The 20,863-nt window shown below is 38.4% G+C and overlaps 1 protein-coding gene across 1 annotated transcript in view; it reads left to right on the top strand.

Moving 5' to 3' along the window:
• The window catches only part of CSMD1 (CUB and Sushi multiple domains 1), a 1,871,580-nt gene that overhangs the window by 1,347,530 nt on the left and 503,187 nt on the right, over positions 1-20,863 (top strand). The window contains 1 exon segment of the mRNA XM_072775779.1: positions 5,985-6,106. Coding sequence (XP_072631880.1) covers positions 5,985-6,106 — 122 coding nt within the window.

The following is a 20,863-nucleotide window of genomic DNA, read 5'->3' as shown; positions in this document are numbered from 1 at the left end:
TTCTATTGTTTAAGTAAAATGTTTCAGCTTGGCATTTCATTCCATCGATATTTACAGGGGCTTAGTAGAGAGAACTTCCTTTAATGCTAATGCACTCTGATCCGGGGAATTAATACTTTTAGTTGCTCACTGAGTTGAAAGAGCATGTAAACAAAAAAAAAAAGTGAAGTATTTGCAGTTGTAACCGTGGTTACATGGAAGCCAATTAGAGCCCAGGGGGTCATGGGATAAAGCTATTACCTTGATATTCTGGGTTCGATTAGCTAATAATTACCCTCCATGTATTAAGTTGTCATTTACCAAGAACTTTTATCATTTATTCCTTCTTGCCCATATTCTCTGTGCATGCAGAAATGACCTCGTAAGTAGTAGTCAAAAGGCCACTTATACCCGAGGGAGGACTCTTCGTTCTTCCAGATTAAATTTTAAGTCCATTTTAAGGTGATATTTTGTTTACTGATTATTCTACCAGATAGCTGTGACCTCAGAGGTTTAAAGAGACATACAGACTTTGAACTTTTTTTGGAATTCCAGTGGATTTGGAAAAGTTTCTCTTGTTGCTTCTAGACTCCCCAGGTTTTATACTTTTTAGTAGAAGACCACTTAGGTGAAAGATACATTTTCTCCTTTCTTATTAGGTTTTTGGAAATAATAAAGCTGTGCATTTTTATAGTACTCTCAAATTCTGTTGACATAGAATGACTTGAACACTAATGTTGATTTGATTTCCTAGAATATAAGGAAAGTCTGACCTAACTTGCTCTCGTGGGTTGTCCTTCTATGTGGGACACTTGCCCCAGGTGTCCGTGTGGCTGTCCGTCCTGCACAGGATGTTTCTTCAAACATCATGTCTTCTAGCATCATTCCATGACTACCAGATTCCTGAGTAAGCCCTTTGCAGATACTCCCCCAAACCTCACTCAGACCTTTCTAGAAAGCTGCTACGTCCTCCACATATTAGATTAGATGGTGCGTGTCTACTTGTTAATGGACTGAGAAGGAAGGATTTTGGTTTTGTTTTCTCTCTGCTACACAGCCCATGCTTGATACTGTGCCCTACTCACAATAAGTGTGCATTTGGGTAACACACAGCTGGAACATACTGGGCCACGTGCTAACTGCCTCCCTCGGTGTCCTTCCTTCAATCCTTAGAGCAATCACAGATGGAGTTATGATTATTACACCCATTAAACAAACTGAAGGGCGTTAGAATGAAATACATCAAGATTAGATGTCCAGTAACTGCATAAACCAGGCTTGGAACTCAGCTGTGATTAAGAAAAGCAACTCTTAACCTCTATGACATAATGTTCTCTGCTTTGGTTGACAATCAGGAAATAAATATAAAAGCTCTGGCTGATAAAAGTGTTTTCTCCTAAAAACATACAAGAAATAGAGTATCTAATGTATTACTAATGTGTTTGGAACATGCTTCAGATGTCCAGGTACCTTCTTAATTTAAATTTAGTCAATTAGAATATTTGTCTCTAATGAGCTTGATTAATTAAATAGCTACTATAGAACAGTACGGATTCCTGGAACTGGATTTACATAAATAGACAAATTATTACATCGTATTACATAAGATAAATTCTGTGAAGCAAATATGTTTTGTACTTAATAAATATTCATTGATTAAATAGATAAATGGCATATATTTGCATTCGAAATCAGTTTTTTTTCTCCCTGTCCACATCCCCTCTTGATATATTTTCAACTATCATTTTATGAATTCTCATTTAATTTAATTTTTTTAAAAAAATTTAAAAATATTTTATTTATTCATGAGACACACACACAGAGGCAGAGACACAGGCAGAGGGAGAAGCAGGCTCCATGCAGGGAGCCCGATGTGGGACTCCATCCCAGTTCTCTAGGATCATACCCTGGGCTTCAGGAGGTGCTAAACCACTGCGCCACTGGGGCTGCCCATTTAATTTTAAAAACATTAAACACATATAAGAAAAATTTGAGTTCCAAGTTTAGAGCACTGCCACATGAGTAGTATTAGCTGTACATTAGGTCATGATGAGTACCAAAGACCATTTATTAAGCATTATTAAGCATTTAAGTGTGTATTCCTTTATATTAGGTGTTATACTTCCAGGAAAATGTTGACAAGGGAGAGACCTTAGCAGGAAGGAAAGTGGTGTTCAACTACAATACATATGAACATATACACTTCAACTATGGTAATGTATTTAAATCTTGCTGTAAAACCTAGCTTGACATTACAAGATTATCATTACTTCATTAGGTTGGCCAATGAAACACTATGATGACTACCTGAATGCCTGTTTAGTACAGAAGCAGGTGTTTGGGAGCAAGTCCCCCCACCTTGCCCCCAAGGGCGTCATGCAATTGCTCTGTCACCATCAGGACAGCTTTGCTAAGCTAACAGGTTTGCACTAGTCTGAAAAGTCACATGATCCTCCTAGGATGCACTGAGGAGTCAGCAGAGTCTAGAAGTGGAAAGAGACAGGCAGGGTGGCAAATCTTCAGGGTTCTAGCCACCTGAATCAGATTATAGCATGGTTTTATGAATGTCCACTACGTTGGTTGAGTTCCCATTCAGTTATAGCAGAAAAATCACTGGCAAAGCAGCACAGACGTGGTTTGCAGATAAATTGATGCTAATCATCCTCCTTTAGAAGGGTCTGCATGCCCGGGGGGGTCCCCTCAACTCCTCTGCCTCCTTCCTGCCCTGCAGTCTGGCTGCTTCCTCATCTTCTTAGGGAACAAGAACTTGGGGAGGAATTGGGGCTCAGATGCACCCTAACTGAACACTACCAGGGCTCTGCCATGTATGATGCCCACCCATCGGACACATTTCAGTGGAGCTTATAATCCTGGTTCCTCTCTTGTCCCTCAGGCTATTCTGTGTTCCTTTCTAGCTCCTCTTATTCTTCATGAAAATTAGGCTTTTAAAAGAAATGTGACATGCAGTGGATATGAAGGAAATTAGTCTTCAGGTGCTTGAAGCTGATGGGGAGGAAGTTATTGGGTGTGATGGAGTGAGCAGTGTGGCTTACTTGGCTCTATAATTCAGGGAACTGACCACTTTCTATAACCCCACCACAGAACCACAAAATAGAAAACAAAAAACAGGTCACAGACTGTCTGCAGGAGATTCAGCAGACAACGTCCAGTGTGCAATGGCAAGCACCATGTGAACCTGGATAAATAATACATAGAAATCGTGATAAATCAAAATACATCATTATTATTCAGTAAAGACTCTACACAGAGATGACTGAACTTTGAGTAGTTGCCAGTGCAAAATCTGAGAATTATCCTTGACTAGTAGCAGGGCCCTGATAATGAAAGCAGCACTTAATGAATCATGATTGGTGTGATGACGATAGTATCATCATTTAATAAAGAAGCAGATGATGAGGATGGGAAGATTTAGAAGCACAAAGACTAAGGTCCTAGCTGTTTTTAACAGTTTCCTCAAGTGGAGGATTATAATTAAATAATTATAGTTAGATTGTGTTATTTGAGGCTGTTCTACTATTTAAAAACTACAAGTATTTATGGGGAAAATGATCAAATGTTAGGTGTTGTTCTAATCATCAAAAGAGGGGATATGCCCTGGATTTTCCCACATATTTCATTTCCGCTAATTATTTGATGGCTTGACTAAAAGTATGGGAAAGATAAAGTTAATGGATTAGAAAAAATACATCACAAAAATAGAGATACACTTCTAAGACAAAAAGAAAAAAAATTATAGATTAATCTGACAATTTCTGGTGAAAAATACTTCCAAAGAGACTGGACTCATCAGTCACTATGCGAAACCCAGTCCTAAATATGAACAAAACTGTGGGAAATGTACTCCTTTCCTACAAATATTTTACTAATGGTTATCTCACTAAACTATATAATCACTAAAAATCATATTTCCCCAAGCAATGGTGAGATGAATTTCATGGAGAGCTGGTAGGCAATTTGAATAAGTCAAGTTAAGGGTCAAGCTTCAAAGCAGACGCGTGGGACGCAAGGCCATTGGCGGGATGTCAGATTTGGTGAACCTTCCAGCAGAGTGACAGCTGGGGCTAATGACTGGATGGGCACAAATTGTCAGTGGGGTTGTAACAAATTAGTCCCTGACTGCACTCACTCACTCTTCAGATGTGTTTTTTTGAAGTTTGAAATACTTAGAATGGCACTTTGATACTATTAATTCAAAATTAAGTCAAAAAATATTTATCGAGTAACATGACATTATGTCTGTATCAGCTCTTCAGTTTGAAATTTAACAAAGAATGATCATGTGACATAAAGGTATTGTAACTCAACATTTATTAGTGTTAACTTCTAACGTTTCCCGATGAATGCTGTTAACAAGGAGCTTTAGGAAAATTTCACATTGGAAGCTCATAATCCTTTCTGAGAACATGTTCCTCAAACTAGATCCTTTGAATGCAGAGTTGGATGTTTTTGTTTGTATTCAGTTAGCTCCCTGTTGGAGGACCTTTCGAGCCAGGACCACCTACTGAATTTTGAAAGCCAGGCCATCTGTTATACGCTTTATTTAAGTAATCTTGTCCTACACATCTTACTTAAGAAACCTTGTCCATTTGCAAAGTCCATGCCGATATTGTAAACGTTGGTTACCCCCGTGTTTTTGTTAATTGATGTATGGCAGATTAATTTTTAGCTGATTATCTTCATTGTGAGTATCCTACAACTGAAAAGTTGTCTACTCTTCACATTTTTCTGCCAGCAACTGTGTAGACCCTGGATATGGGTGTTAACGATAAGAGAAGGATGCTTTTCCAAGGTCAAGAAATCCACAACCGTGTAGGAAAGATAGATCTGTCAGTTAATCATCATAATAAAGGCCTGTTATCAGGAATAGGTATGATTTGTGTTATATTCCTGGGGGTTGTTAGAAGGAGCTCAGTGAAATGGTTTCTCCTGATTCCCTCAGCTATACGATGGCTCCCAGAAGCCAGAGTCCTGTTCTCTTAATTTTGTGACTGAATCTCCCAAAACAATGCCCAACCTGTAGTGGGTGCTCAGCCAAGAAAAAGAACAAAGGTGAGATGGGTTCTGATTAGGATTCATTTTTTACTGGATGACAGTTTAATCAGTTTGTGTGATAGGAAATCTAAGGAAAACGAACTAGAGCTTCCCTTACATTAGTTCTTTCTTGTGAAATCCATTTCTCCTACTTTGTTCTCAAACCCAGTTCAAATTATTAATGTGAAGACTGGATTGCATTGCAAGCTGGCATTTGATTTCTAAACATTATCTATTGATTTGAAAAATAAATCTTTCTTAAGATGGAGGTCAGTTGAAATATTTGTTGTAGAGTAAAAACAGTCGTATTTGTTGGGTTATGTCATTTCTATAATGTGCTTAAGTCTTTCAATTTAAGGTAGTTTCTCTTTTTTTTTTTTCCTTTTCTTTCCTTTTACAGTCACTGTGTCTATTTTCTTGCTTTAAATTGTCAACTATATTTGAAGTTCCTGTTTGCATTGTGCTGTAAAGAAATTTGCATAGTTGATTGCAGAATAGGATCTAAAGCTTGAAAGACACTTTGGAGATGATCTGTCCCGCTGTCCTCATTTACAGTGGAAAAGATGAAGTTGTCCTACATTGTAGGGCATGGTGTGGGTCCCTGGAGCGTCCTTGAACTGTGTTCCCCCTCCATCTATGACATCCGTGTCTAGCCACATGTGTATGCAGACTCTCTTTGAGTCAGAGTAGGATTTGAGGTGGACCAATTTGATTTGACATTGGCCGGGGTGATTGACAGAATGAACGAGGTCATTTTGTGACCTCGGTAATGCCTTGGGTTCAGTTGCAGAGACCAAACAAGGGTCCTGAGGGCTAAGCAAACTTCCTTTACCAACTTGAGTTCATGAACCACTTTTTATCATCATTAATGAATACGTAGTTCAATCGTCCGTGTTTCTGTCTTCACCACACAGAATGCTGCAGAAAGTAACACCACCTTTATGTATTTTTAGCTAGAACATGTGGATCAAATCTGCGGGGACCCAGTGGCATCATTACATCCCCTAATTACCCAGTTCAGTACGAAGACAACGCGCACTGTGTGTGGGTCATTACCACAACGGATCCAGACAAGGTAAGGCTTCCACCTTCCACCTCTGTGTAGCTGATGCAATCAATACTTTGACTCAGACAACGGTTTAAGATGGATAAGCCAGTACGTGTCATGCACCCGTACAGTTTGCTGTTTGAGATGACAAGCTCAAGCATTGTGTGTGTGTGTGTGTGTGTGTGTGTGTGTGTGTCTGTGTGTATCCACATTTATCAGAAGACCAGTCTAGGATTCAAATAGAAAGTAAGTTTTCTTCATTTGGTTGCCTCTTACTGGTTCTGGAGGTCTATGTTCTCTTTTGCCCCTCAGTTTTGTCGAAATATAATTGACATATAATATTGTTTGACTTTAGGGTGAATAATGTAATTATTTGCTAAACGGTTAATGCATATTATCTCACGTAGTTACAGATTTATTGTGATAAGAACTTTTAAGATCTACTCTCTTGGCAACTCTTAAGGATATGGTACAGTAACTCTGCAGGCAAAATGGAATCAAGAAAGATCCAAGAATGGGTCTGGTGGGGGATGGTGAAACTCTTACCAGAATGAACATATGTTCTAGCCCCTCCGGGGCCACCCTGCCCTACATCTGCGGTTCCCACACCATTATTAATAATGACCTTCTTTTATTCTCCAAATTGTTCCACTTTGGAATAATATAATTTCTCCCTACCTGGAACCAGGGAAAGGGCCTTACGAACCACTGTTGGTTTTATTTTGTTTGTTTGTTTTGTGTTTTGTTTTTTAATGGGAAGAGATAATGAGTTTGGTTTTAGACATAATGAGAGTGAGGTGCCTGCTGTATATTCATTCAAGTGGATATAACTGGTAGAGGTAAATTTGGAATTCACAAGTGTGTTGTTAGCTGCTGAGATCTGGGATATGCATGATATCATGCAGAGAAGCCAAATAGAGTCAAAGAGAGTCGTGCTGATGGCATATTTTTCTCTCTGTGTCAGTTGGAGAATGGAGTGGGCTTCCGCTGTAATGAATGATAGGGATTTTTGTAATTCTAAATGTCGGATAAAGGGCTTTAAAGTACTGAAGTCTTTTGCAAGGAAAAAACAGTAAACTTATGGTGTTCTGATAGGACAGGCAGTGGCTCCAAGCTAAAGCTTCAAGAAATTTGATTAACATCCTTATAGTATTTTCAAAATTCATTTAAATCCTGATCACATATGATTAATCATGAATATTTTTATACTACAGATATGTCTATATATTTGAGTTTCTTTCTTTCCCATACCTACTAGAATAAATGAAATCTCTATCTAAAAGGAAGCTTAGAGTTTCTATTGTCTGAACACCCTTTACCTGACAGGTGAGAAACTGAGATCCATGGAACGTAAAGTACTTGTTAAAGATTTCACAGCTATTTTGCTCCTAGAGCAGGATGAGGACCTGGGTTTCCTTTCACGGCACTGTGATGGCACTTTATTAGCTCTCTTTTCTGCAAGAAAGTCAGTTATTTCTGCAGCTATGTATTCCATTATCACTGGGAGGGGTGCCATATGGAAATGAAATAATAGGTTATTCAGTGTGTCGATAGGATGTTTTCAGCTGTAGGTGTTATAAGAAGTTTTAAGAAACATCTCACATAACAAAAGGGTAGAGCCAGAGAGATTCCAGGTTTCATTTGGGAGCTCAGGAACCTTGTTGACAATTCAGGTGTTGCCCTCTCTTTCCTGCTCCGTATCCAGAGCAGTAATAACGCTCGCCCCGCTGAGGTCACAAGATGACTATGACGTTATCATGGTCAATGAAGAAATGGGGCATGTCTTTCTCAAAAATGAAAGAAATTTTCTAGAATGTCCCGAGCAGACTTCCCTTCAGGTCCAACTGAGTCAAATGCCCATGGTCCGGCTCCTACGGTGCCTAAGGAAAGAACCATCTGGAAGCCAGAAGGCAGGGCTGATGGTTATGATAACCAGTGTGTCTACCACATGTACGCAAGCACAATGTCAAAGAAAGAGGTTTTGGTTATCATCAGATTCATATTTTGTGTTTGATATATTTTGGATCCCATTATTTTCCTGTTTTACCAGACTCCAGGGGACAAAAATCTGTTAAAATGCATAAGGTGTGTTCTTTGACATTTTGAAGCTGATTTTTTCAATGTGGCCAAACTGCAAAATAAATAAAATAATGAACGTATGCTGTTTGGATTTACACATTTCTCTCATTCTAGGAATTTCAGGTTCTTTCTCATCTTTGTACACAGTTAAATAGATATTTCTAATGATTTCATATACATTTTGTTGATTCTGAACACTCAACAATTAACAAGTTAAATTTCAGGAATCCTGTGTTCTATTGCTTCAGTAAATTCTTTGCCTTTCTTCATTTATTCTGGTGAAATGTTGAGAAAAGAAACAAGACATTCCAGGTTGATGCACTCATACACACCAATACTCTTTACTAGAGCACCACTTAGACACCTGAAGGCATCTCAATTAAGCAGAATTACCATCCAAATTAAGAAGCAGTCATTGCCATTAAGTATAATTAGGCCTAATTTGATTCCTTGGGAGACATTCCAAATAAGGGGGTTTCCCGATTAAGCACATGGTGATGAAGGTATATTACATATTGTGCATAGGAGAGAAGAGTAGTTATATGAAGGTTTCCAGACAATGACTCTTGCTGGAAGCATTAACAGAGGATTCTAGATAAGAGGTGTTGCTATACCTCAATCTGTGTGTTTGACTTGATTTGCAAACTTTTAAGAAACAAGATAGAATAGAAAACTAAAATCAATTTCCAGTGTCAGTTGGAGATTAGTTAATAAACTCCTCTTTGGTTGAAATGTTAATCCTCTCTTCGTGATTTATAGACTTTTCTGGCCTTATATTTGCTTTGATTGTTATATAATCAAGTGACATGCGTCAGTTTATGCAAAGCATTAACATAAAATTGCTCATACAATACAATTACCATGGGAAACTCGGTCATGAGTATTACAATTTGTCATATTGTGGAATGTCAACTTAAAAAGAATAATAGAAATCTATTCAAAAATACATGTAAATATATAATTTTCTTAATTATATTAATACACTATACATTATTATTAAATGTATACTATATGTTAATATATTATCTAGCAAATTATATATTAAATAATATATCAATTATAACTAATAATTCTTAAACATATATTTTATGTGTGCATATATATACACACATATCATATATACACACATCATATATCTATATCATATATATCATATATATATATATGATAGGAGATCCTGCTGTGTAGTATATTCTAGGTAGAAAGTCAAAAAAACAATTTCCTCAGTGCATCTGGGTGGCACAGTGGGTTGAACATCTGACTCTTGCTTTCAGTTCAGGTCCTGATCTCAGGGTCCTGGGATCAAGCCCTGCATTGGGCTCTGGTCCAAGTGTGGAATCTGCTTAAGATTCTCTTTCCCTCTGCTCCTCCTCCCCCACTCACGCTCTCTCGGTTTCTATCTCCCTCTCAAATAAATAAATAATTGATTTAAAAAGTCCTAAAGAAGAATCCGTTTAATAGAGAAGCAGATTTCTAAACACACAAGTACAACTGCCCCTGCCATACTAGTCTGGTAGTCAATAAAAATTAATTCCATGATGAAATATTGATTAATGTTTTTCATTATATATGCATTCAATAATTCAGCTTTCTCAGGTGAAACTCACTAAAAAATTGCATGAACAAATTCTAGAGAAAGTAATATATGGTGGGTGAGTTATAGATTAGAGGAATTATAAGCAAATGCTCTGAAAAGTTCAGCCATGTGGTTCCGTTGGGGAGATTAAACGTAGACAGCTTCCCTTAGGGTCCTTACACGGATACACGGGTGTATGTCTGTATCTTCATACGTATATGTACACATAGGTGTATTTCTATTTCAAATGCAATCAGGGGTGACATAATTTCAGTGCCTAATTTTCGTTTGAGCTCCTTAGAGAGCATTTTTATCGATGCCAAACTCTGAGAATTTCAAAGATTTTAAGCATTTGAACTTTGTTCAGGCTACTCTAACAAAAATCCCACAGATGGGGTACCTTCTGCACAAAGAAGTTTATTTCTCACGGTTATGGAGGGTGAAAGTCTACGATCAGGGTGTCAGCATGGTTAGATCCTGACGAAGGCCCTTGTGAAGAATGTGACATGAGCCTGAAGCACCTAGACCGTCTTCTGCCAAGTGCTCGGCCCTTCCCTCCCCTCCTTCCTTCTCTCTTCCTCCTCCCCTTTTTGCTCCTGTCTCTTCCTCCTTCCCCTCTTCGTCCTCTTCTCCCTCCTCCTCCACCTCCTTCTCCCCTTTTCCTCCTCTCTGCCTCCTTCCTTGTCTTCCCTCTTCTTCATTACTAGTATTAATGGCTACATTTACAAAGACATAAATGAGACCCTGAAGAGCAGATAAAGGGCTTAAATTTTGTGCTAAGGACAATGGGTGTCGGGAAACAGAGGAAAAGGATGGCATTGCAGTGCTTACGCCTTGGAGACATCACTCTGCCAAGAGTCGGGTGGACAGGTTTGAAAGACACGTGACTGGAAGCAGCAAATATCAGGACTTTGTTATAATTATGAAAGATTATATGAAGCTAAACCAGGACAGTGGTGTCAGGATTGGAGAAGAGAAGATGAATTTGAGAGGTGTTGAGGGAACAGGTGATTACTTACAGCAATTCACACATTTGCATTACTTTTATTTAATGCACAACTTTCACTTTCTAAAGAAAAAAAACAGACATTGCTTTAAAGTTATTGCTTATTAGAAAGTACAGCTGTGTATCGGATCCCTTTTTGGGGAAGAAGCATTAACTTTTATTACTCAGGAGGTTTTTTTGTTACATAATTTGAAGTAAAAATTCATACAGGTATGGAAAAAGCATTCATTTGCATTCAAATTATTCTAAAGTTAGGGTGAACTAAATATTATGTGTAATAGTTTATAGTGTTTTGAAATGGACTTTGAATGGATGCCATTCAATAGGTTCTATTTATCCATTTGGGATTCCCAGTTGGGAGAGAGCATCAGACGCATGATGTCGGTGGTGACGCTGTCCTGAGCATCTCGTCCTCCCCCGCACAGACACCTTTCCCGCCCAGGGCCATGATGCGCCCTACTTAATGGCCCCATTCGGGTGTCTCGTGTGGCACGGAGCACCTCTGCAGAAAGTCAGGTTGCATGCCAGCTCTGCTTCCTGGCGCACGACGAGCTCCCTCGGTGCTTGTTGGCCACCATCATTAATCCTGGTACTAACTCGCTGTGTCATCCCTGTCGTCTCTCCAGTATGTTCATCTCTCTGCGGCGGCCCCTTTACAGCCAACCTCATCCCATTACCACTGCTTCATAGCTGTACCTTGCTCGTGAACGGAGTTTGGCTCCTGAGACTCTCCTCAAATCTCTGAAGATGCCCTTCCTGGCTCCCTTCCTCGCCTGCCGCAGGGGAGCCTGCACTCCCTTCTTCCCGCTACCCTGATTTCCTCGCAACACTCCGACGACTGCCCTCTTAAACCAAATGCAGTTATTTTTATCGTCTCTTCTTGGTACTCCAAAATAAAATAGGAAACAAGGTCTGGGCTTTTGGTTTGCGTGCATTTTAAGCCCAAACATGAATTACACACACACACTTCTGTACACACATGTAGATGAATACTATACACGAGTACATGATGGGGACGGCATTTTTAGAACAACTAATCTGCCACTAGGTAATTTGCAGGCCACAGTAAAAAGTAAACAAAACAATGAAGAAAAGAAAAGAAAAACAGACTGCGAAGTTTTAGACAAAAGATCTGGCAACGGTTTGCTTGGTGTGAGTCAATGAAGATACAGGCTGAAATAGTGCTTGTCTATAGAAACAGAGAAAAACAAAATACCCAGGTAACACTACTGGGGGAAAAGTCCACATAATTTACTGAGTTGTTTGTTTGCTTGTTTTATATAAAAGTGGCTTTAGGAGAGGATACTTCAATGATTGCATGTCCAGAATTTCCTTGAAATATTGAATTTTGGTCATTATGGCAGAAAGTTTTGTTTTCTGAGTTGTGTGTGTGTATGTGTGTATTTTTAGAGAAAAGGAGGCAGAAATAACTAATTTTCTTTTCCCACTTAGGGTTTCGTATCTTAGAAGTGGTCACCTTTTTTTTTTTTTTTTGCCTTTTATTATGTATTAAGTACTCCCTGCATCTAACACATTTCCTTTTTTTTATTTTCTTCTTTTCAGTGATTTTCTTAATCACATTAGTGATCATACATGTAGGAAAAGCAATAAAAACTTATTCAGTGTATTTTTGAGCCCCACACTCTTTATAATTGCCAAACAATGGTGAACAGAGCTGCTAAAATCTCTGCTTACATGGAGATACCGCCGCAGAAGGAAGAGATAGAAAGTCAGCCAACAAAACCACTAATTAGATAAAGTCAAATAAAGGAGGCACATAGCAAAATGTCCCTTTCCGGGGACGCTAGGCCCATGATGGTCCACTGATTTCCACCAAAATACATCTTGAGGGATCCCTGGGTGGCTCAGCACTTAAGCGCCTGTCTTTGGCCCAGGGGGCGTGATCCCGCAGTCCCAGGATCGAGTCCCACATCAGGCTCCCTGCATGGAGCCTGCTTCTCTTTCTGCTTGTGTCTCTGCCTCCATCTCTCTCTGTGTGTCTCTCATGAATGAATAAATAAAATCTTTAAAAAAACCCAAAATACATCTTGAGAGAAATTCACTATTGGCACAAGGACACTCAGACCTAACAGAACTCTCTAGTGAGTGCTACTACCATCCTTCCAGCTCATTCCCCTTTCCCTCTGGCCTCTATATACTTCCTTTTCTTCTCCCATTCACTTTAAGAGATATTTATAATTTGGGAATTATCTTTCCCCAAAAGCATGACTCTGGGGTCTTGCAGGGAGAGCAGTGGCATCGTGGAAGGAGAACCAGATGCGATGCTTAAAGACCCGGGCTCCAGCCTTTGCCCATTTCCTAGCTGTGTGGTTTTCGAAAGCCATAAAATCTCTCTATCAGTTTCCTCATTTGCCAAACAATCTTAACAATGATGATAATAGAGAACCTAATGGTATTTCTGCGTTCATCGGGTGAACGAGCATATACGGAAACTCCTCTGAGTTATTAATGTCACTACTACTATTATAGTATCACCTTCCAATGCTTCAAGGACTCTCTTCACTGATGAGAATGATCAGTTATCTAATCAACTTACCTGAACATGGTGGCCTCAGTCCAGATGGTCCCAGGGCAGTTCTGGGGCATCCTAACAGCCCTGCAAGTGGACCGATACAGAGAAAATTAGCTCTCTCTTGCTCACCAATCTGCTGTCCCTCCTCCAGGCTTTCTCTGATCCCCTCGTCTTGTCGTGCAATCGAGACAACTACCTTTATTCTAGACTCTTATCCTCTGACACCTCTAGTTGAGCATCTTTCCTTCACCCCTAAGTACCGTCTGGAGTCACTGTCCCTTTTCCATTTTCCACTGTTCTAACACCTAGCTAGTCTAGGTCGGCCTCTTGTTTTCCTCACAGTGTGTGTTGCCGTGAGCCCCCTCAGCTGTTCGTCTTGTTCCATTCTCCACTTTCCTAATTTATCTTCCACAACAAATGGGAACTATCTCTTCTAGAAACTAAATGTGTGTATCAATGTGTATTTAATAAAATGAATATGTGATCATTATTCTGCAAAATCAAATGATACAGATAACTAGAAAGCAAAAAGCGAAGGAACTAAATGCTTCAGTTCCATAGATGATCCGTGCTAACTGTTGCTGCATGCTTTTTTAAGGCTTTTATCTCTATGTTTCTAACCACAAACATACACAAAGACATAGCTTTCCTTTATTCCCTTCCTTCCTCTTCCTCCTTGTTCTTCATAATGGCATCTTTTAGTTTTAGATGTTATGCCACAGTTTTACAGATTGCTGTTATTTTATAATATCCTGCTTATATATGTATATATGTAATGCATATACATAATAATATATTATTTATTACATAATAATAATATTATTATGTAATAATGTATATCTGATATACATCCAGATATAATTCATTTTAATAGTAGATGCAGTGTGAATATATATTATATTTGTGTGTGTATATATATATATCTGCATGTGTATGTGTATATACATACATCCAAATACAAATTGCTATTTTTAATGGGTACAGAGTATTTTATTCTATCAGCCTCTTCCTTTATTTTTCTTATTTTTTTATTTTTTTATTTTTTTATTTTATTTATTTTATTTTTTATTTTTTTTTCAGCCTCTCCCTTTAAACGCGTAGACTGTCCTCATTCTCCGTAATCATAAACAATGCTTCTACAGGCATCTTTATGTTCACTTTTTTAGCAACTTATCTGGGTAGGTTAAATCCTTGAATTAGAATTATAGTAATAATACACACACATTCATAATTTTGATACTTATTTCCCAAATATGTATCTTGTGCTAAAATTGTGTTCATGGGAACTCTCACCACAATGCATAGATGCCCGCATTTCTACAGCAATGAGAACAAAGGTAAAATGCGACTCTGTTGTTCTTTAGCATTATATCCTCAATAATTGTCTGTGGTCTGTGGGAAAAAGCCCTTTTCATGAGATCCGTCTTTCATGGCAGGGCATCTGACACCATTCCACTCTCATTTTACCATTTGCTTCTGCAAGCTTATTTCCCCAGCCATTCTACTAAACTCTCAGATCTTGAAAGTATTGTACTGCTGCAGGCCTGTGAGCCTTGTCATACTCCCTGAACAGAAACTGGGTATCAGGGTGAAATGTGGTATTATTAATTATTGAAACAATCCTCATCATTGGATTTATGGTGGAGGTTCTATACTTTCCTGCAAACCAAAAAGCTAATTAATGGGTTGACCATATAATTTATTATCTGAACCAAAACTCTTTTAAAGTGTAATGTGTTAATAATTAAGCTGGAAATAGCCAGAACTATAATTATCCTGGTAAATAAGGACCTAGATTACCCTATGAAGGGAAAATGTCCACAAGTAGAAGAAGTGCTGTTTTATTTCACTGTGTGTAGTTGTAAAAAGATAACTCCCACACTCTGAACATTTTTTTGGAGAATCTGACCACACATTTCAATAGAAGCAGAGATGGTCACATCTCCTAAAATATAGAAAAAACTCCCCAATCAGTATAGCTTTGTGTGACCAATTCCTAGCTTGCTAATAGCTAAAATTAAACATTGTATCATGGTTTTTAAATAGTATATTTAAATAGTATATTAAATAGTATATTGTTTATTTCTTCATGGTACAAAATGTGAAGGTACATTTTAGGAATCTTAAATTCGAGTGAAATGAGTTACTTAAATTATCTTTTACAAATAAGCCTATGCCTAAGACATCTTTGAATTTCTACTCTCTTGCACAGTAGATGGCCTGTTGTGAGGACTAATAAATTATTTTGAATAAATGGCTGTAAAAATGACCAAGCATTTATGATTTTATGTCACTGGGGAGGCAGAGAGGTTTGCACCATAATTTTTTTTTAATATTAAATAGCTATTTCCTGGCTACCAATCCCACACATCTATATATAATTTGGGTCCTAAAAATCGCCAAATATATTGTATTCGTATGTTTCCACGTAAACAAAATAGCATTTTCATCAGAATATCATACATATAATACAAGAGGTGCATCTGCCATTATGAAGCTCGAGTTGTGGTTAGTATTTTGCAAGCAGTAGTAGCCTTCCCCACATCACGTTGCCCTACGCTAGCTGGTCTACATTTTTGACAGCCACTCGGTGATTCCCACCAATGTGCAGACTTAAAAAGAGAACATTCCAAAGGTCTGGGTACTGTGTTCTGCTTGTCTTCACAATCCTCTAAGTGATGGCTTGACGTGTGTATTTCAAAGACTGTGTTAATGACCTGGTAATTGTTTTTGCGGATTTCCAACGAAGTGTGAAGTGTGTTGATAGCTGTCAACAGCTCTAGTGGGGCCCCTGTGGTGGAGGGTGGAGGGGGAGCGGGCGCCATGCTGATGGGTACCCTGCGGCCATCTCTCTGTGGTCAGACTCTGAGCAGCTGTACTTGAAACAGTAAATCTCTGAGGTGGAACAGGAAAAGTAGATTCCTACCTTCCTTTTAAGGTGCTTACAAGGGAAAAATGCAAATTATTATTATTTTAACAGGAGACAGCTAGTCCCCATGTGGCTTCCTTGAAGTCAATGAAGTGATTTTGAACTTATTTGTGATAGGGATTTTTGTTGTTGAGAAAAAGGCTTGTATTTCACATGACACATTTTACTAGATGACTGAATCCATCAGATTATCTCACAGGATCACTTCTAAATTCTAACATGATGAACAAAAGTGTTCTTAATTAAATATTTCATGTTTATAAAATCCATGGAGGGCATTTATGATTCTGAATAGTTTCAATGTCTGGTGCTATTCGGTATTGGGGGGGGTCTTATGCAACAAGTGCATATATGGAATAAAACAGGTTTTAAAATACCTAAAGCATAACTTTGTTAGCTACACTCATATCTGACTTTATATGTCCTTGATCAGAATTAAAATCATCAGTTTTAACATTCTCCCATGAACATTGGGAGAACATGACCCGTTCAAATGTCTGCCTTATGGAAGCAGTTTTAATATCACATTTGACTGACTTGCAGAGACCTGTATAGATAATATAATGATTACAATGCTCAACTACACATACATACATATATATGTATCTATATATATGTATTTTATGGAAATTCATATATATATTATGTATTATGTATTTCATGGAAAAATGTCTGACACCAAACTTCCACATCTTACTATACATATGTGTGTATAAGCGTATGTATATAAATAAATGAATGAAAGATGCAAAAATAAATTATGATTGCCACACATTTGCAAAAAAAACCCTCAATTTGAATTGAAAGTCCTCAGAAACAAGCATATATATAGATATATATTTTAAATTTATATGCAAAATGAGTTTATCTTGATGCAGGATTCAGGAGGAAGAGCAACAATTATGTAACATCTCCAGTGAAGCAAGCTTTTACTAAGTTCTTTCAGATGTGGGATTTTCAAAATGGGGCTTATGAATCCAACCTAAATCATTAAGCGCCCACACCGGGCCTCTGCCGTCTCGCCCTGCTAGACCTCAGCCTGCCTCCACACCCCGTCATTGGAGACGTGACCTTGGGAATATTTAGGTGCATCGTCAGGTAGAGCATCCAGGCTGCGGTCATCATTTTCCACACCAGCTGTACACTCTGCTGTGTCTCTAGAATGAAATGAAAACCTCCATGTAGCTCCGCATTGAAAATTTTACCAAAGTTTCTCCCTTGGTGCAGGACCCCCACTCGCACCCCCTACCTCAGTTACCTGGCACTGCTCACTAAAGCCCCTGTTTTCCCTTCCTGTCCTGAAGCATTTCTCTACCCTCCCGGCCGAGTTCTGCGCAGGCTTTGCTCACATTTCATGGTGCTTGCTGTGGCTCGTCCGTGGGCTCTGCGACCAGTCCTGACGGCGTCACACAGGACCTCCCTCAGCACTGCCTGCCTGCAGATTGCCCTTCCGTGACACCCAACATTCCCCATGGCTCCCCTCATTACATCAGGGGAACTGGGAGTTCTTCCCCCCATGGCCCTGGCCCCCATTGCTTCATCTACCGCTCGTTAGGAGAATCCTGGCAGAGTATTTTCTCCTGAAGGTATAACAGTTGGTGTCCTCACTTTTTTTTTATTTATTTATTTATTTATTTATTTATTTATTTATTTATTTATTTATTTTCTTTTTTTTCTGGCTACTCATGTAGAATGTTCTGTTTTCTTAGGTCGGGCTCTCTTGGCTTATTGTTCAAATCACGTCTGCTTCTCTTGTGGGTTTACTCTTTCCCAACGTTTTCCATCTATGGATGTTCTGAAGCATTCAGTGTTCCAGTTAATGTAATTGGGCTAAGCTAACAGCCCCGACCAACTCAGTGGAACCTAAGTGCTTCCTCCCATTGGCTGTTTCTAGCGACTGGACAGTTAGTCTTTCGCCTGAACACAATGTTGAGTTTGCTTCAGGTTCTCATCGTGGCAGCAGCTGTGGGACTACTTAGTCCTGCCTGTTTTCTATTCTGGGTCCTTCCATTCCTTGGACCTGCCTTCACCTCCACATGGGGTCACTGCAGCAGTGAGCTCCCTGCCCTCCCAGCTCTGACCCTTCTCAGACTCCAGTCTGGTTTGCTCCAGCTGTCGTCGTCTTCAACCCAACTGTGTTTCCAGCAAATACCTGCCAATAGTGTTACTGCACCCAATTCAAACTTCATCTTAAACTAGTCAGATTAGTTTTCAAGGTGTTTCTTATCATTTTCAATATGTACCTTCCTCCTCCTCTCTTCTTTCTCTTCCCCCTCCTCCTCCTCCTCCTTCTTCTCCTCCTCCTCCTCCTCCTTCTTTTTTTCTTCCTCATCTTTCAAAATGTAAAACTTGAGCAGCATTATTTTAGAATACAATCACAGCGCAGCCCGGGTGGCTCAGCAGTTTAGCGCCTGCCTTCGGCCCAGGGCGTGACTCCGGGGTCCCAGGATCGAGTCCCACATCGGGCTCCCTGCATGGAGCCTGCTTCTTCCCCTGCCTGTATCTCTGCCTCTTTCTCTCTTTCTGTGTCTCTCGTGAATAAATAAATAAAATCTTTAAAAAAAAAAAAAGAATACAATCACCAGAGGTTACCATGGCACAATTGAACTGAAAAATGAAATTTATTATAACAATGACATTCAATCATCAGAGTCAACATATTAAGATTATATATCTAATTTTTGTTTATTCAAAGTCATCGTATGCATTTCTGCAGAGCTTTTTTTTTCTAGGTCTATTGAGGTATATTTACCAAAAAAAAAATGTATAGGTTTAAAGTATAAAACATGATGTTTCAATATATATAAACATTGTAAAGTGATTACCATGATCAAACTGAGTGACATATATATAACCTCATATAGTTACCTTTTCTTTTAAATTAATTGAGTTACCTTAATTATGGGAGCAAATAAGATCTACCCTCTTGGCAAGTTTCAAGTGTACAACACAGTATCATTGCCACGGTCACAGTGCTATACAGGAAATCTCCAGAATTATTCATCTTGCATAACAAAAGTTTGTGCCCTTTGACCAATATTTCCACATTTCCCTCACTTCGCCTGCCTTTCTTCTTTTCAGGCTTTTCCTTTCATTGTTCATTGTTCTTCTGTAATAAAATATTATCCTCATTCCCGCCTCAAGTTGTTTCTCTCATAAAGAATACTTCATGTCTATCCTCTGTCTTTCTGTATTTTATCTATTCTATGAAAAGCATTGACCTAGATGAGAGTTAGATACAGTAGTAAAGAATTCATAATGCAACCCTTAAGAAAGGGTATACATACTATCATTCTAAATTATAAATGTACATTTCAGTTTTCAAAAAATAAAAAAGAAAATAAATGTCATCCAAATTCTGTATTTAATATATGAACAAATTGAATTCTACTCTCTCTCTTCCCCACTATATAGGAATGTGATTTTCTGTGAATATATAAATTTGGGTATTGTTTATGTATGCATATAAATAAATATATATATATATGTACACACACATACACATATATAATGAAAATACAAATATTATTAATGTCCTTATTGTTTTCATTTAATAAAACATGAACATTTCTCTAGATCTATTTATCTACATCTACTTTATCCCCTTTAATATCTTCGGAATATCCGTAAGTATGGAATACAGAAAGTTGTTCAGTCATTCCATGTTCATAGATATTCCAGTTATTTCCAAAATGTTGTTCTCATAAGCAATGCTGCAACGGACATCATTATTACTGTGATGGGTCCAATAAAGTCCGGGTCATAATTGTTGATTACTCAAAGTCAGTATCACAGTAACAACCTTGCCTTCCCCATTAGCTTCCTATTGTCTCGGTTGCTATGGATATCCTGCCTCTATGGTATTGTCATTTTTGATGCATCTTGTCTCTCTGATAAATTCTCATAATAGTAAAGAAACTAAGGCACTAAGCAGACATAAGATTAGGTTATGAATCAGCTATCTGTGTCACATACTTTGTGTTTTATAAAGTCATTTATCTGAAGAGGCAATTAATGACCTCCCGAATTAAAATAAAAATCTCTGAAGAGAAAGTGACTAGTATACTCATATTTCAGCAAGCTTGTGATGATGGCATATACCTGTGAATCTGAAATATTGCTATGTTAGTACAGGGCGTTTTTAAGTACATTCTCATGTATCCATAAATTAATATTACATTGCATTTAGCCTGACCTTCTACTCACTGATGAAAGGCATTCAGAGTAGGTCCTTTTTTGTTTTTTTTTCCTTTCCATAATTTATTGGTTGGTTGGTTCGTTGGTTGTCTGGTTGGTTTTAGGAGTCATATATATCTATTTTACTTGAATATATTCAATTCTTTACTGTCCATCTTTAAAATCACTTCAAATGAGGGGGCGCCCGGATGGCTCAGTCAGTTAAGCATCTCACTCTTGATTTTGGATCAGATCATGATCTCAGATCTGTGAGATCAATCCCTATAGACCTCTGCACTCAGCAGGAGTCTCCTTGAGATCCTCTCTATCTCCCTCTGCCCCATCCCACTGCTCAATCTCTTGCTCTCTTTCTGTCTTTCAAATAAATAAATCTAAAAAAAAAAATCACTTCACATGATAGATAGTAAAAGGCGTGTCTATATGACATAAACTATTTCTGGAATGGTAACCGTCTTCTGTGCTGT

The sequence above is a fragment of the Canis lupus genome, chromosome 15, assembly GCF_048164855.1.
Source record: "Canis lupus baileyi chromosome 15, mCanLup2.hap1, whole genome shotgun sequence".
NCBI classification, from domain to species: Eukaryota; Metazoa; Chordata; class Mammalia; order Carnivora; family Canidae; genus Canis; species Canis lupus.
Note: the sequence above shows the minus strand (reverse complement) of the source record. Positions and strands in the feature narration are given on the sequence as shown.